Raw genomic sequence first — 16974 nt, 5'->3', positions numbered from 1 at the left:
AAAATATGAAAAAATTTGTTAGAAATCATAGACAAAAGTTTGGAATAAGTAGCTATCAGCATCATTTCTGTGATATCTACTAACATGAAAGGACATGCTAGCTATCAACTTTAAACTAGCTATGCCTTGATCACAATGTCTTATGCGGGAAAATATGTGGGAGCAAGAAACATCAAAGATAATGTCATTGGAGTTAGCAGAGCTAGAAGATGAGCGGAGTTAGTTGTTCAATTGGCCAAGGAGTTGCAAAGAACCAATATCGACTTTAAATATGAAGATGATGCAACTCTGATGGAATTGAAGGAAGAATACAACAATGAATTTCAAGGAAGATTCAACCTAGAATTCCACCAAATGAGAAAATTTTGAGGTAGTCTCTTTTGTCCCGAGTAGTCTGATTAAAGTCACTAAAGATCAGAACAGAACCTTGGCTATTTTATTAAGTCAACTTCAATTAGTAGATGCTCATAGTAAAAACAATACTTATATGATTCTCATCGGTCTTTGCATGATGTTGGTTTCAGCTCTACTGGCCATTTTGTAACCTCTGAGTAACTAGATGTCTGGTTGTTAACTCTTTTCGTATAAAAAACCAAAAAAAACCAAAAAAAAAAAAGAAAAATGTGGAGCAAATACCTTATGGTAGACAACACATTAGTCAAGCCTAATCCAAAAGAAATCCCTCAAATTAAAGAAGTCTCTTGGATTAATTCAGATGGTCATTGGACGATCTGGTAGAGTAGACTATCTAACAGTTAAATCTCTTTTTCATCTGTTATTGAATATTTCATCCGACCATTTTTTTATGTAACTATAAAAAGAAAGAATGTTGGAAATGCCTAGCAAACTCGTAAAAAAACGGTCATTTAAGTGTAATTTTTGACATAAGAAAGTTCAGAAACAAAAATAAAGACTATAAGTGGCAATTAATCAAGGGCTCATATCAATTTTGAGACCCTATCTTGCGGTTAAGTTTAAAAGTACACACATCAAAATCTATTAGAGAATATAGTTAGTATTATCGATGGTTCCTCTTGCTGGGAAGGTGGGAGATATATTAATTGTGTCAATTTGGTAACCAGTCATAATGCGTATGATTTCATTTAATAGATGCATTTGTCTCTTTATGTATATTATTGTTATACGATTAGCGCTAGATTTTTTTTTTTGATACCCTACATTAGTGGTTCCTAGGTTACTTCCAAACTCCTTCAATTGGAATGGATTATGTCCATTATTGGATTCAAACCCCTACCTCCATAGTGGAGGGAGCATGAGAACCATCAGACCATTTGATGGTTCTCAATGTTAGAATGTCAAAACAATGTAATTTTAACGATGTTGATATATCCCCACTCATCGCTAATATAAGTAAATAAAATTCTATAAAATGAGACAACTACTTAGTAGTTAATTATTTTCATATAACATTACACTCGTACAAAATCTGACACGTTCATAATATATAGTTCTCATAGGTTTGAAAACCAACCGTTGAAAAAAAATAGTTTTGATGAAAATTAAACTAGTAGACAAAGCCGGGTATTACATGACATTGCGCTTTTGAACGTCATTGGAAATTATTGTTTTTGTTACATTATGTTAGATTTTTTTTTGCTTTTATTACATTGTAAGATAAACTAGTTTCCAGTTCCACTTTTTTTTTAAAATAAAAATAAAAATAAATATTAAATATAAAAAAGAAAACCATGAATTAAGATTCGTACACAGCTTTGGTTGATAACCTAGCAACAAGTTGGGCCCTAACACCTTTTTGAATAGCAGTCCCTGATCTATGGAAAATAAAACTGCCTAAACCACTTTAAAAAATATTATTATCATTATTACTAAATCTTAGCTCATTAACTAGTATGTAATTACCAAATCCTATATGAAATAAAGGTTATTTACCAGGATGGGTCTAACAAAGGGATAACCTAGGCTATAACCTGTCCCTAATTTTTGTCCAACACTATTTTAGTATGGAATTTTTCTTAAAATTTTAGGTTTTAGCCCATTCATATCAAGTATTCCAGCTTACTTCATGTATTTTTAGCCACTTATGAGATAATTTTGGCCCACTTGATACAATTTTTTATTTTATGGGTTAGTACAGTGGTTAGTTGTGGCTCCTTAATACTACTAGCAATTACAAGGTCCAGGTTCGATCCTTACCTCCTCCAAAGGAGGGACCATGAATCATCAGGCCACTTGATGGTTCTCCACTTGGTGCAGATTTTAACTTAAACAAAAAAATATCTTCTTCTCAACACAATTATCTCGTATTTTTTTTTGTAAACTATAAATTTATTTTTATGGTCATTTTTCATCATTGATTTTGTTTGTTTTAATTTTTAGTTGTCTGTCTATCTAGACAATAACTACTCTATTCGTGAACAAAATCTAGATAGTGAAAATGACCCTTTTGTTCCCTTTGTTCGGGTTGGGTGGTTTTGGGCGTGAGCTAACCGCACAGTTTAGACCGTGAGTGCTGCAGACATTAGATGTCCCGCCGGCGTGGCCAGACCACCTAAGCGCCCTTGTTGCCAAGGGGAACACTCTTCGCTCAAACCTTCTCGATGCCGATAGTTCGGCTTTCCGTCACGTTTTCAAATCTCCGCACTAATCCACTTCCCCGGTGACACCCCTGCCAAGTACATCCCGCCCTACCGTAGTTGTCCAGTTCGGAGCAGCCGCCCAGGCTTGATCCATCGAGCTGCTGATCCGACCCGGCCACCAACGGTGATCGACCAATCGTATTTCGATTTTTGGGGGCTAGATGATCGGCCAGCAAGGGATTGACCGCCCTTGCTTGCAAAATCTATCCCCATATAAACTGTAAAGAAATAAAAAGAAAAGAAAAGAAGTAACAATTTGTAGAGATTATTGCACTAATCCGCAATAATCTGCGGCGATCGTTTCCCATATGTAACGATCGGTAATGATTATTGCACTAATCCGCAATAATCAACGTGGATTGTTTTCCAATTTACGTGACTATCAAATTCGTTGCAAAAAGTCTTCCACAGCCTTCGGCCGCTTTGCAAATCAGTGACAATTCAGCCTTGCCCAAGGAAGAATCCCGAATCAGTCCCTGATTTTTACTTGGTATCCAAAAACCTTAAATTTGATAATCATGCAGGATTCATGAAACTTGTAAACTTAATCGAATTATGAACCTCTATATATCATACAAGTGGTTTTTATCCGGTGTTTGTAACCCTTGAAATTCGGTAATCATGAAAAAATCTGCTAACTCCTTTTTAAAAAAATAGGCTTGTTTAATATGCTAAGCAATTTCATGTTATTAAAGAAGCCTATCTTTTTAAATCGCAGGGTGTAGCTTGTAAACTAAACCACATGAGACGGTCCATTGTTAGCAATTTCGTGTGGTTGGGCGCGTGGAACGTCGACTATCACTGGACCCACAAATACAATAGCATCCACTGATCAAATCCCTGTGTCCCGACGATGAAAGACCCATAGTTTCTTCCGTGTACCCTACTCACAGAGTACGATAAACCCATACCTGATTTTTCTTTGTTAGATTTTTTTAATCCAGACCTCAAAATGATTAGGTTGGACTTGACGTGGATCCATGTTGTTCCTGAGACTTGCAAGATGAATGTGGTATTCCAGCTGCATCCTTCAATGTAAACCTTATCTAGTCGATATCATCCACGTGTTGATAATACCCACAGATCCACCCTACGCGGCGGTTCGTGGCTAGATTCATCGCTGCTGCCATTGTGGGTCCTTCCTGGTCCTACTTCTTGTTATCTTTCTGTATATATAAACAGACATTGAAAATGTTTATTCTGCACAGTAATACCAATCATTTCAAGATCATCAGGGAGTAAATTAACAACGTGATTCAAGAAAGAAATATATAATCGATCATGGGTAGAGCTAGCAGAATTAATCCAATGGGTCGAAGGATTTTAACCGGATTTGAAGATCAATCAAAGTTTTCATCAGGTCGTGTTGTTGTTGATGATGCAGTTGATATTACTGATGATATGGTTTTAGCGTTTTTTGATGGTGAAGAGCAACCGTCTTCATCGTCTTCTTCGTCTGGTGAAGATGGAGACGAGGATGAGGAAATGGTAGAGAATTTAGAGGAGAGAAAAGCTTTCTGGGAAAATCAACACCAACTTCTCCATGTAAGTTTTCGTATTGTTTGGTAATTTTAGGTTTGTACAGTTTCGGAAAATAGGAACTTGTTGCCTGACGTGAATTTTTCTTTTTTGCAGGCAACGATTACAAAAAGTAGCCCTCTGGAATCAAGTATCCGGAACGCAACCAAACAGGCCCTGAAAGAAGCCAAATTGATCACCGGCACCATTTGTAAATGTGGGATTTTAGTTGACGGACGTCGGAATTGTATTCTGAGACATGTCTCTGATCATTTATGCGCTGCTGGTTTTGATGCCGCAATTTGCAAGTCTAAATGGAGGAGTTCTACGCACATTCCATCAGGTAAATGAATTTGAAATCAAAATTATCATAGTGTTATTATTATTATAAATTTGAGAAGAACAGGATTATAGATTTTTCGTACTAATTTGATTAAATTAAATGGCATCAACAGGTGAACATGTATACTTAGATGTGATGGACAACAATTCAAGTTCTAAGAGGAAAGGAGAAGTTACAAGAGTTGTAATTGAGTTAAATTTTAGAGCGGAATTTGAGATGGCCAGAGCAAACAATGAATACAATCAATTAAGCAGTCGATTGCCGGAAGTATTTGTGGGTAAAGCGGAAAGATTACGCGCAGTGATTAAGATAATGTGTGGTGCTGCTAAAAAATGCATGAAAGAAAACAAAATGCATATGGGTCCATGGAGAAAGCAAAAATACATGGAAGCTAAATGGTTTGGAATATGCGAAAGAACATCCATTTTTTCATCCCTAAAGCAGGCGTTGTCCAGTTGTCAGTCTACCAAGCCGAGAACTTCCCTGTTGTCATTTAATTTGGTTGAGAGATTACCTACGGTGCACTGCACTGCTGTTGAAGTTTTGTAATATTTTGTATCATTCTTTTGTTAACCTAACCACCACCACTGACCACACCCCGGCACCGCCTATTCATTTTGTACTGCAGATTGCCTTATAGTGTAGGTGGGAAATTCAAATAATGAAAAAGTTCGATTTTAATTTCCGTTTTATTTTTCTTATCTACAAGACAAGACAGTAATCCTTGCTGCACCCTGTCACATTCAGTATCAATACAAAACCATCTCACATACCGACTCTCTCTCTCTCAAAACGCACCTCCTCTATGAAACCCCAATGGTGAAATCAACAAAGAAATCTCCTTTTTCTTCTCGGCTAATTTTGTTCTCCACCGGTCCCAGGAATGGTTTAGACTAGTTGCTGGTTAGATCTGTGGTATAATCATGTTCATAGTCTTATTTTTGCTTTGATGATTTGGGTTCTCTGCTACTGTTTAAGGGTTCTGATGATGCTCTTTCTAAAAGTGATGGAGTTAATAGATTTGTGCTTAGTCAATTTATGTATCTATTTGTTGGGACCTTAGTCCCACATAGGTTAGATGTAGCTTAGTTGGGTAGTTTATAAGTCAATAGGATGAGTTTTATCCATAGGTTTATGACGAGTTGGGGTCGGTACCTTAACATTTGGTATCTAGAGCCTCACTTCCATTAATTTTTTCTTCTTCTTCTTCTTCTCTTTTCTTTCCTTCATGTTACTACCAAACTCTTGAAGATGGCAGTGAAATCATTAGAAACACAAGTTGGTGAGGTTACTGCAACTATCCAGGCACTAATTTAACAAATGGAAGCCGATCGCAAGGTGAATCTGACTCTGAAACAAACACTGATACAACTGGTCGAATTGTAAAAGGGAGTTCAATCATAAGTTTCCTAGATTTGATGGTACTGATCCAGAAGGTTTTTTTTTAAGGCAACAATATTTCTCATTATACGAGGTAAAGAATTCCAAGAAGGTACCAACAGCTGCAGTAAATCTTGAGGGTGATGCGATCTCATAGTATCGCTGGATCACTAGTTCACTAGGAGAATTAACTTGGAAGCAATTCTCTCACACTATAAGGGGTCGTTTTACTTCAAGGAAGTATGTTGATCCATGCAGTTCATTGGAAAAACTAGCACAAAAAGTTACAGTTCACGATTTTATTACTGAATTTGAAAAGTTGTTAAGTTTTGAGACTGAGATGCCTGAAAGTTATCAAATAAGTATATTCTTGTCTGGTCTTCGTGCTACGGTCCGCTTACATAATCCTAAATATTTATTGGTCGCATTTGAACAAGCTATATGTCGAGAAAAGGTAATACTGGAAACGAAGTCCTTTTATCGTATCTTTCAACAATTTTTTTTTTCCAACTATCGCGGCAATACTAGCTCCAAGGTCTGGTTTACCTCCTGGTGTTACAAGATTATCATGGGAAGAGCAAAGACAACGTCGCGAGAAAGATTTATGTTTCAACTGTGACGAAACTTACAAACCTAGGGATGTTTGTATCAAGCCCAGATTGATGGTTTTGGAAGGCGCTCCTGGTATCACTATTACAGAAGTTGACATGGATTCTAATTGTACAGATGATATGAATGACTCAAATGCTGAGACAAACTTTCCACGAACCTGAAATTTCGTTACATTCACTTATGCGATCTGTAAAACCGAGAACTATGCGTATTACAGGTTATCTCAAGGGACGTCGTATTACTGTTCTTAGATTCAGGATCAACCCATAATTTTATACATCCTTATGTTGCTAAACAGTGTGGCTACCCGATTAAATCAGCTGATGCGCCTTTACGTGTTATGATTGATGATGGTGGTTTTTTAGAAACTCATGGCTCTTGTTTGAATGTCTCCATTAATTTGCAAGGTTAGTGATTCTCAACTGATTGTTACCTATTAAGCATTAATGGTTGTGATATGGTGTTAGGTGTATAATGGTTGCATTTTTTGGGGGTGATTTCTTGGGATTTCGCCAACTTAACTATGAAGTTCAAGCCAGGAGAACATTCTTTCTCATTATTTGGAGATAACTCACCAACTGTAATGATTCTAGACAACGTCCATATGCAACGACTGATATGTCGCGAATAATATGTAGTCCTTTTACAGTTATCTACATCTACAACGTCGACATCTACAAGTGCTACAATTCTACCACCAGAAAATGGTGACCTTTTTTTTGAGTTTCTCTGATATTTTTAAACCATCTATGACACTTCCTCCTTGGTGCTTGCATGATCACCATATTCCTTTAGCTCCAGATTCTTCTCTAGTGAATGTACGGCCATATCGTTATCCACATTTTCAAAAGGCTGAAATCGAGAAGATAATATCCGAGTTGCAAGCAACGGATTAATTCTTCCAAGTTCCAGTCCGTACTCGTCTCCAATCCTTATGGTTCATAAGAAAGATGGATCTTGGCGCATGTGTGTGGATTATCGTGCTCTTAATAAGTTAACTATCAAGGAACGTTATCCTATTCCAACGGTGTACGAGTTACTAAATGAATTACACGGTAAACGCGTTTTCTCTAAACTAGATTTATGTTCTGGATATCACCAAATTAGACTTCATAATCCAGATATTCCAAAGACGGTATTTCGGATACATAATGGTCATTGCGAGTTTTTGGTCATGCCATTTGGTCTTTCGAATACTCCATCTACTTTTTAAAGTTTTGATGAATGAAATTTTTCGGCCTTATCTCCTGCGGCTCGTACTCGCCTTTTTTAATGATATTTTGATATAAAGTGATTCTATTGGTGATCATCTTCAACATTTATCCTTGGTTTTTAGTATATTGCGTGCTAATAATTTTTCAGGGAAGGAGTCTAACTGTACTTTCGCTCACTCATCTATCGGTTATCTTGGACATAATATTTCAGCTCAAGGAGTCTCCCTAGAAAGCGATAAAGTTAGTAGTATAGTAAAGTGGCCTATTCCTACCTCGATTAAGGATCTTCGTGGGTTTTTAGGATTAGCTGCCTATTACCGCAAATTTGTAAAGGACTCTGAAAAGATCAGCACCCCTTTAATTCAACTATTGAAAAAAGATGCATTTCAATGAACGGATGATTCGACTACTTCCTTTCAACAACTTAAACATGATTTAACGACGACTCCCGTCTTAGGACTTGCTGATTTTACTAACAAATTTGTTTTGGAGTGTGATGCTTCCGGTAGCGATTTGGGGACTGTTTTGATTCAATCAGGAAAACCAATTGCCTATTTCAGTAAACCCCTTGCAGGTAAGAATTTAAATTTATCTATTTATGACAAGGAAATGCTTGCTATTGTGTGCGCGATTCAAAAATGGAGATCTTATTTTCTCGGTCGACAATTTAAAATATATACATATCATCTTAATCTTAAATACTTCTTGGATCAGAAATTATCTTCTATGGAACAACAAGAATAGTTGTTTAAGTTGTTAGGCTACGACTATGAGATTGTATTTCGTCTTGGTAAGGAGAATGTTGCGGATGCACTATCTCGTGGTGTTGAATTTTCATAGATTTAAAGGTGGCGTGACCTCCCTTCTTTGGACGATCATTGGTAGTTGTGCATGTATGCCACGAACTACATGATTAGTCCATTGAGAAGAAGGACGACTGGTAGCAATCACGGCACCTCATTGGTCGCCTAAATTTTAATCTAGGTCGGATAAATTGGCCATCTAAGTTGGATGGATGGGATCGCACTAAAACATTTAAGGGTTTGACTTAATTGAGATGCCTCCTAGCCGCCCGACCAACCTACTTTGGTTGGTGATTCAGAGCCGAGCAGGTAGGCTGTGGGCATTCTGATTGGATGAAATAATAGGAGGGTGCTAGATGATTACCATATATATTTCTTGATCATGCCAGGGAGGATCCAAGCTTGTTAAATTGACCGGACAAGTCATATGGTCGTGATCGTTTGGCGACCGACTTGGACGACCTAGATTTAATTCTTTATATAAAGAAGCAACTCGACTAGCCTACTTTGGCCAACGATTTGGAACAGAGCAGGTAGGCTCGTAGCGATGTGATTGGTCGAGGCAATAGATGGGTGGTTTGTCATCACAACAACACCCTATTTGCTGAGCATGTAAGATTTTAGGTTAGTTAATTGAGCCAGCCAAGTCGTGTGGTCGTGATCAAATTGCGACTGACTTTAGCGACTAAGATCTATTTCTTAAAAAATTAAACACTTCGACCAGCATACTTCCATTAACAATTTAAATAGGAGCTTGTAGCATAGAAGCAATGTGATTAGCCGACAGGAAATAAAAGCACGTGGATGCCAACATGGAGCAAGGCCGGTCGGCCATAGAAGGCGCGAGCTAGGGAAACCCGACCGACCAAGTGGCGCTTCCGTGCTCCATCAGTGACTGGCCTAATTAGTCACAGTGTCCTCTTTGTTTATTTTCGCTTTTTCTATTAGGATTTTACTCATACTGGCTTTATGATGGGCCAATTCCTAGCTTGCCTAGGTTTAGTCTTGACCAATAGGGTTCATATTATTTTGTGAGTTGACACAAAATTAGGTCAAAAATTGAATTTTGTGTATTAACACAAAATTAATCAATTTAGGTGAATTTTGTATGTTAACAAAAAATCACTAATTTTTCTCTCTTACGAGTAGCGTGGCGCTGGTCTTACTGACACAGCTTGCGCGCTTCTGATCAAGTGCCTCCATGTATATCTTAATTCAAACATGAATCCATGTTACTCAGCTAAGAATAAACATGAATGTCAAGTAAGTATTAAGAGTTCAATTAAGAACATAACATTAAATAAATATTCAATTAGCCCTATACTAGTTAACAATTCATCTAGGAGCTTGAGTTTTCATGATAGACTTTTAGTACACCTGGGATTATTACAACATGCACCAATACTATTCTGATAATTTTACATATGTATACTACTGAATTACTCATTGGATACAGTGAATACTTTACATACATATATGCACATATTTATTGAGTTCAGCCAGGTGAAGCTTGCAAATACAGCCGCATATATATATATATATATATAAGAAGAGAGGCATAGGAACTCCCCTGGTTTCCAGTATATCTCCTAAATTCCTTACGGAATGTAGATACATCATAGTATAATATCGATTTTACGGTTTTCACCCTAAGCTAAAAATCACCATCAACACCATTGTGAACTAAATTATTAAAGTTGGTATTTTAGGCTAGAAATTGGAGAATCCGATTCGAGAACCGTATCCGAATGAGTTCGATAGTCTTGTAGAGTTGGCGAACCCGGTTCACGAACCGTTGCACCCTGACTCGTGAATAAGCCTTACGGTTTATAAACCGTTATACCAACTGTCCTAGCAGATTTTAGCAGATTCTCAAATACTTATTTTCTAAATATGTTTAACATTGCTAGTATTCTCTTAAATATTTTTAAGACTTCATTGATCACTCAAATACTTATGTGTGTGGATCATGATTAAATTCTTAGGTGTTTAAATGAACATCAAATTGCTTTTAGTTCCTATGACATACTTGCCAAATTGAACAATTATTATACACAGTTATAGAACCGGTGAATTGTGTATATATATTATTTTATGGGTACATTATTTATATGTCCCTACTTTTGACACCCAATAAATATATCCTTATAAAACAATAAATATGTCCCTACTTTTTAATAACATTATTCATTTAAAATTAGATTACCTTATTACCCTCACCCATATAATGTTTTTCTGTATTTCAAAATGCAAAAAATTTCTTCCTCTACCACTTCACCACCACCACTAGCACCACCACCACCACCAACATTCAACTACCATTCCACCACCACCGTTCAACAACCACCACCTACCAACCGCCACCACCACCAATATTCCACCAACACTCCTTCACCACCACCATCACACCACCAACAGTCCTCCACCACTACTAATCCGTCGCCGCCACCACCTCCATGATCTCCACCACTGGTTCAGATATTTTTGTATCAACAACAAGAGTTGATCCAAATAAAAATACAACCAACAGTAGAAGTTGATCCAATATAGGGATCAACAACGGTAGTTGGTCCAAAAAAAAGGATCAACAGTAAAAGTTGATCCAATTTAGGGGATCAACAATGGTAGTTTATTCACTAAATGGGATCGACAATGAAAGTTGATCCATTTAAATGGAGTGAACTTGGCGTGAGTTGAACACGCATCATCTGACATGGAGTCAGTCATGCTACCATTGCACCACAAGTTCAACATTGGAAGAAATTTACATGATTTAAACTACAAAGCATGATTTAAACTACAAGCATGATTATATTTATCCAAGGAAATATTGTCTATAATAGGAGTTGAAAGGATCAACAACAGTAGTTGATCCCATAAAAAATTGGGTCAACAATAGGAGTTGATCCCATAGATGGATCAACAACAAGAGTTGATCTCATAAATGTATCAACAACCGTAGTTGATCCCATAAAAAATAAAGTCCAGAGATCTTTTTTCACAATGAATATGACCACTCACTTCATAATTAAACCGAATAACCATAACAATGAACAAACAAAGCAGGATATACATGAACTCACCCCATGAAAGCAAGAATATCTTACATTAGAGACAAAAATCATCAGTTCTTGTATCAAATATAAAAACATTAGCATCATAACTAATTAGCATGTTATTTGTATAGAAAAATAGTGATAGGGTGGTGCCTAATTACTTTAGCAACAAAAGTGCAGAAACCTCAATCCTATAGGCAAAATCAGTGGTACGGTGGTACCCAATTACTTCATTTCCCAACTAAGGTTGAAGTACAAGCATGAAACAAAGTTTTTCAAGTTTATAATACTTACATCTAACACTTCTTGTACCGTCAATTTCATCATTCCTAACTTCACCACCACCAAAATTCATGTCAATACACCACCAACACCAGACATTTAAATAAGAGAACCCATAAAATCACTGCAATCCCCTTTTATATCCATCAAAAACCAATTTAGAAATTGACAGAACTTAAATTCCGAAAAAAAAAACAAATCATACCTCCTCCACCATCGCCGCCACCACCGCCATCATCATCTTGAGCTTCAGTAATTCGAACGAGTCAACTCTAAAATCACGAAAACAAAACCTAAAGTCAAATCTCGATATATTTGAATCTGGATCTAAAAATTAATCTTAATAATAAGAAGAAGGACTATCTGACACGAACGATCTGTCGATGATAGAATTTTTTCGATTGAATCCTGAATTTGTTAACGACGGCGAAGATGGTGGTACTAGCAGCGGTGGTGGTGAAGGTTGGAGAGAGAACAGAGAGAAAGACAAATTTTTCTTTAGACGTGAAAAAAATAAAACCAAAGAGGAATAAGTGATGCAGGGTATTTGTGGGATTATGATTAAAATCAGTTTCTTCTTGAAAAGAGGAGGGATATAAATATAGTTGGTAGGGATATTTATGAAGATCCATAAAAGTAGGGATATATATTCAATTACCACTTCTTTTATTGTATTTTCAAGATCTAAAAGTGTTTGTTTGATTCCCAATTTATCTTAACTTGAATTCTAAGAACCCCTGGTCTATGAAAACTAAAAATAGAGATGCTCTTTCAACTAGGAAATTCAATCAGTGATGCTTTGTGCCCTAGTTGATTCTATAGTCATCCTCTATAGACCTAGGTTTTCTCTGAGAAACATAATTAGGTTTACGACTAAAAGACTTCGCTTTGGGGAATCATGAAGCCAGGTTCGACTATCTTTACCTTGATATTTCGTGTATCCTGGTCTTGATTTTCTGTTATCGAGGTTTTCTTAATCTCTTTCAAGCAAGACAGATAAAATCAAAAAGTTTTGTTCGTCTCAGACTTTGTGATTCCTCAAGATAGATATCCGAAAACTTATATTAATTGATCTTTTGAAGATTTTTCTAGAGAGGTGGTTAAGAATCTAGGCTATTCTCCGGGAGTCGTAAGTTCCGGATTTGTGAGGTTTGCTAGCTTTGTCTATTGCAAACGAATTTCTTCACCTTGATTTTTGATATGATTAGAAATCAAATAGGCTTATCTATTACATGACGATTGGTATCAAAAGTCTCTACTTCGGCCGAAGCAACTCTTAAGATGTAAAAGACGTCAGCTAAGGGAATCAATTGCATAGAGCCTTGCGAGGTTCAATAGTTGTAAAGAGCGCGACTATAACTGAATAGCTTGGAGGGTTGGATTCGGTCTCAACTAAATTCCAGTCCGAAGTCTGATAGTAGGCTAGTGTCTGTAGCGACTTAATATAATTTGGTGTTTAAATATGGACGAGGTCCCAAGGTTTTTCCACAGTTGCGGTTTCCTCGTTAACAAAACTTTTGGTATATTTATAATCGGATTTATGCAAGCTGTGCGTATTCAATCTTAGTAGATACATCCATCTAATTTTGATCAATTACGGGACCCGTTTCTTGAAGAATTTGTATCATGAAAGATAAATAACAAGTTTAATCACTTGGCAGAATTTCGATTAGATTATTTTGATATGACTAGATTGATCTTGGATATTGATTTTTGAGATCGTATAAATACTCTTCTTAACAATCACATTCACGGACTCTTTATCTATATACATACTGATTGATAAGAGGTGGAGATATAAATTCTATATACATATTGTCAAGGATCATTCAGTTGGTCTACTCACAATTAGGTTTTGTCCATACAAGTTGTCGAACGAAAAAGTTGGTGGTATACTTGGTACCCCTGCGTTTTCAAGTGCAATAAATGTACTTCTGGAAATATCCAAACTAAGCTTAAATTCAGGGTCAACTTGCTATTGTTCTGCAGAATAGTGATAGGGTAAGTAATCTGTAAATTATCACTGATTTAGAAAACCAGCTCAAGTATTGGTATGATGTACAACAAGATTTTTATATGCAAATGGCTATAGAGGATATTCCACTACAGGATAAAAACACTAGATATTTTCAGGATGATGTTAAATACAAAAAACGGAGAACTCAAATAGAGTTTATTCAGTCCAGTGTAGGAATATGATTAACTGATAGAACCAGTATTTCTAATGAACTTAGAGATCATTTTACTAAGGTTAGTAAGACCTAATCCTTAAGTTGTTGTCTACTAGATTGAAATGGGTGATGGATAAATTCATAAGTCCTTATCAAGCAGTTTTCCTCCCATCTAGGTTAATAAATTACTATATAGTTATAACTCATAAAGTAGTTGATACAGTCAAAAAGTGTAGAGCTAAGGACCTTATGGCAGTCAAACTTGACATGTTTAAATCCTTTGATAGGATTGAGTGGAACTTCTTGATTGATACCCTTAGAAGATTAGGTTTCCATAATGATTAATGTGATATGATTTATGAACGTGTTTCAACTGTTTCAGCCTCTATTCTTCTTAATGACAGTCCTGATGAAGTGTTTTATCATACGAGGGGTTTAGGAAGGGAGACCCCTTGTCTCCTTACCTTTTTATAATTTGTATAAAATCTTTTTCGAGATTTCTTGTGCATGCTGAAAATAGTGAGAAAATTCAGGGAGTTAAATATTACGAAAAAACTGCCCATCCATTAGTTACTTATTCTTTGTGAATGGTTGCATAGTTTTTAGTAGAGAAAATATTGATGGTGCCAAACACTTAGCTGAAATCATTTGTTTAGTAAGGTTTCAGGGCAATATATTAATTTGATAAGTCAGGGTTGGCTTTCAGTTCAAAAAATGACCCTAATGTTAAAAACCAAATTGCTAGTATTCTGAATATTAAGAGAAAGACAATACAAGATAAATATTTGGGAGTACCTCTTTTAATTCATAAAAATAAAGTATAGAATTTGGTAATAGGTTGTCTTTATGGAATGGTAAATATCTTAATCAACCCGGTAGCACTGTGTTGGCGCAAACTGTTTAAGGGTCCTTAGCCTCTCATCATTTTCTGGTAGTGGATGTAGTGTTACTGAATAACTAGTTTGTTATATATACAACATATCATGTCATAATGATATGAATTGTTATCAAAGATTGAAAGAAAGATAACCTCCATATGATTTGAGTAGAATACAATTTGGTGCTGATATGTTTGATGATGCACACTAGTATGCTTATAATGGTGTAAATAACCACATTACTTCTGATCCAAAATCTTTCGCTGAATATAATCCTTATGAAGGATAAAGGAAATGTCAACTGCTAGTGGGAAAGGTATAGATATCACTTAACTTGGTTCTTCTAGTAGACAAGTTAGTGATCGTTCATTTTAAATTAATAACATTTTACTTGTTCTCAATGCTTCTTGTAACTTGCTCACTATCCATAAATTCACTTTTGACAATAATTGTGATATAACCTTTTGTTCTCATGGTTTTCCTGTGAAGAACCTGATCTATAGAAAGATTCTTTTGTAAGGGCCACATAAAAATGAGTTGTATGCTATCAAATTCAGTTATGTAATTCCTTCTCCAACCTTCATGACTGGCAACACCACTCTTCATAGGAGATTTGGTCATCCCTATTTTCAACTCTTTAGAAATTATGTCATGAAATGCATATTTTTATTGTGTCAAATATACCCTTTGTCTTGTAATGAACGCAAATTTTGTAGAAGTTAGAAGCTTCCTTTTCAAGTGTCATGTTAATGCATCACAACCTCCGGAGTTGATGCATATGGATCTTTAAGGTCCTTGTCATGTTGTTTCTGTATTAAGGTCATTATACAATATTAATGTAGTAGATGACTATCCTAAACTTTATTGGGTTTCGCATTAATTAATAAATCCGACTTCAAGGTGCCTTTGTTTTCTTTACTGCTTATATTGAAATATACTGTCTTTAAGATTGTAAGAACTGATGATGGTGGTAAATTTATAAATACCTTTCTTATGGATTTTTTTTCTTCTAGTGGTAGGTGCTTAAATTATATGATTTTAGTTTCAACTCCATATTTGTTTTAGTTTGAATTCTTGCATTCTACTTTGTTTTACTCTTTTTTATTTATTTATTTCTACACGAGTACAACTTTACAACAGTGTAGCATAAGTTTCTATTACAACAAAAAATGTTATTTGTATTCTTGTTTCACACACTTTACTCTTCAGGTATTAGTTGCATTCAGTCTTAATATTACAACTCTCACCGTGTGTATAAACTCATTTTGTAATCTTCTCTTAATGTGATGAGATTATAACCTCTCTCCTTTGTAATCAAAAACTCCGTCAACAATGTTATTAGCATACAACTTGTTTGTTTTGATGTATATTGAGATCTAAGTCAGTGTCCGACTCATCCCTGGTCAGTCTGTTTTCTGATTCTTTCCATTATTTTGATATCTGATACCCGATTACAGGTCTAGTTTGGTTCGTCCGTTTTCACTGGGAGATATTTGAGCCATGTATAATTTTGTACCATACCCGCTCAGTACATGTTTGTTTGGATTCTAAAAAGGAGCTTCATAAAAAGAATTAATGGAAAGGTCAATATTAAATTGAAGTAAACAAGATAGTATAGCAGGAGCTTCTTATTTAATACTCCCTCCGTTTCAGAAATATACGGTTGTTTGGTTTCGCGTACGAAATAACAATTATTTGAATTCTTTTCTCACGTTTTTTCTAATTTATCCTTAAGAAAAAAATGGCCCCCCTATTTGAAAGAGTAAAACAGAAGAGGAAAATGGTCCTACACTCCTAAACATGTTAAAAGAGAGAGATATGGTCCCTTAATATGGGCAAAATAATAATCCTAAAACATTCGACTTTCTTCTTATAAAAAACAAGAATATTTACTTTGACATATGGAACACATAAAATATGAATAGGACGCACCGAGTTAATTTCGTATTGAATGAGTCAGATAAAGGGAGTCAAATTATACAACTCATCTGAGTCAGAAAGAAAGAGAGAAGAAGGAACGAGATGGAAACGAAAATGTTAAAGCTGAGACAAATAACATGGGGTCAAATCTGGGACAATCGTTCCGGACCTTTGATCAT

At 35.8% G+C, this 16974-nt stretch overlaps 1 protein-coding gene across 1 annotated transcript; it reads left to right on the top strand.

Annotated features, from left to right (window-relative positions):
- Window positions 1-3814: 3814 nt before the first annotated feature.
- On the top strand, window positions 3815-5171 carry LOC113348816. The gene is made up of 3 exons (XM_026592697.1): window positions 3815-4163; window positions 4254-4479; window positions 4592-5171. Exons 1-3 carry the CDS (start codon window positions 3900-3902, stop codon window positions 5026-5028), a joined length of 927 nt encoding a protein of 308 aa, XP_026448482.1. The 5' UTR covers window positions 3815-3899; the 3' UTR covers window positions 5029-5171.
- Window positions 5172-16974: the final 11803 nt, after the last annotated feature.

Source organism: Papaver somniferum, chromosome 2 (genome assembly GCF_003573695.1).
Source record: "Papaver somniferum cultivar HN1 chromosome 2, ASM357369v1, whole genome shotgun sequence".
Lineage (NCBI taxonomy): Eukaryota > Viridiplantae > Streptophyta > Magnoliopsida > Ranunculales > Papaveraceae > Papaver > Papaver somniferum.
This window is presented reverse-complemented; position numbering and strand designations above follow the sequence as displayed.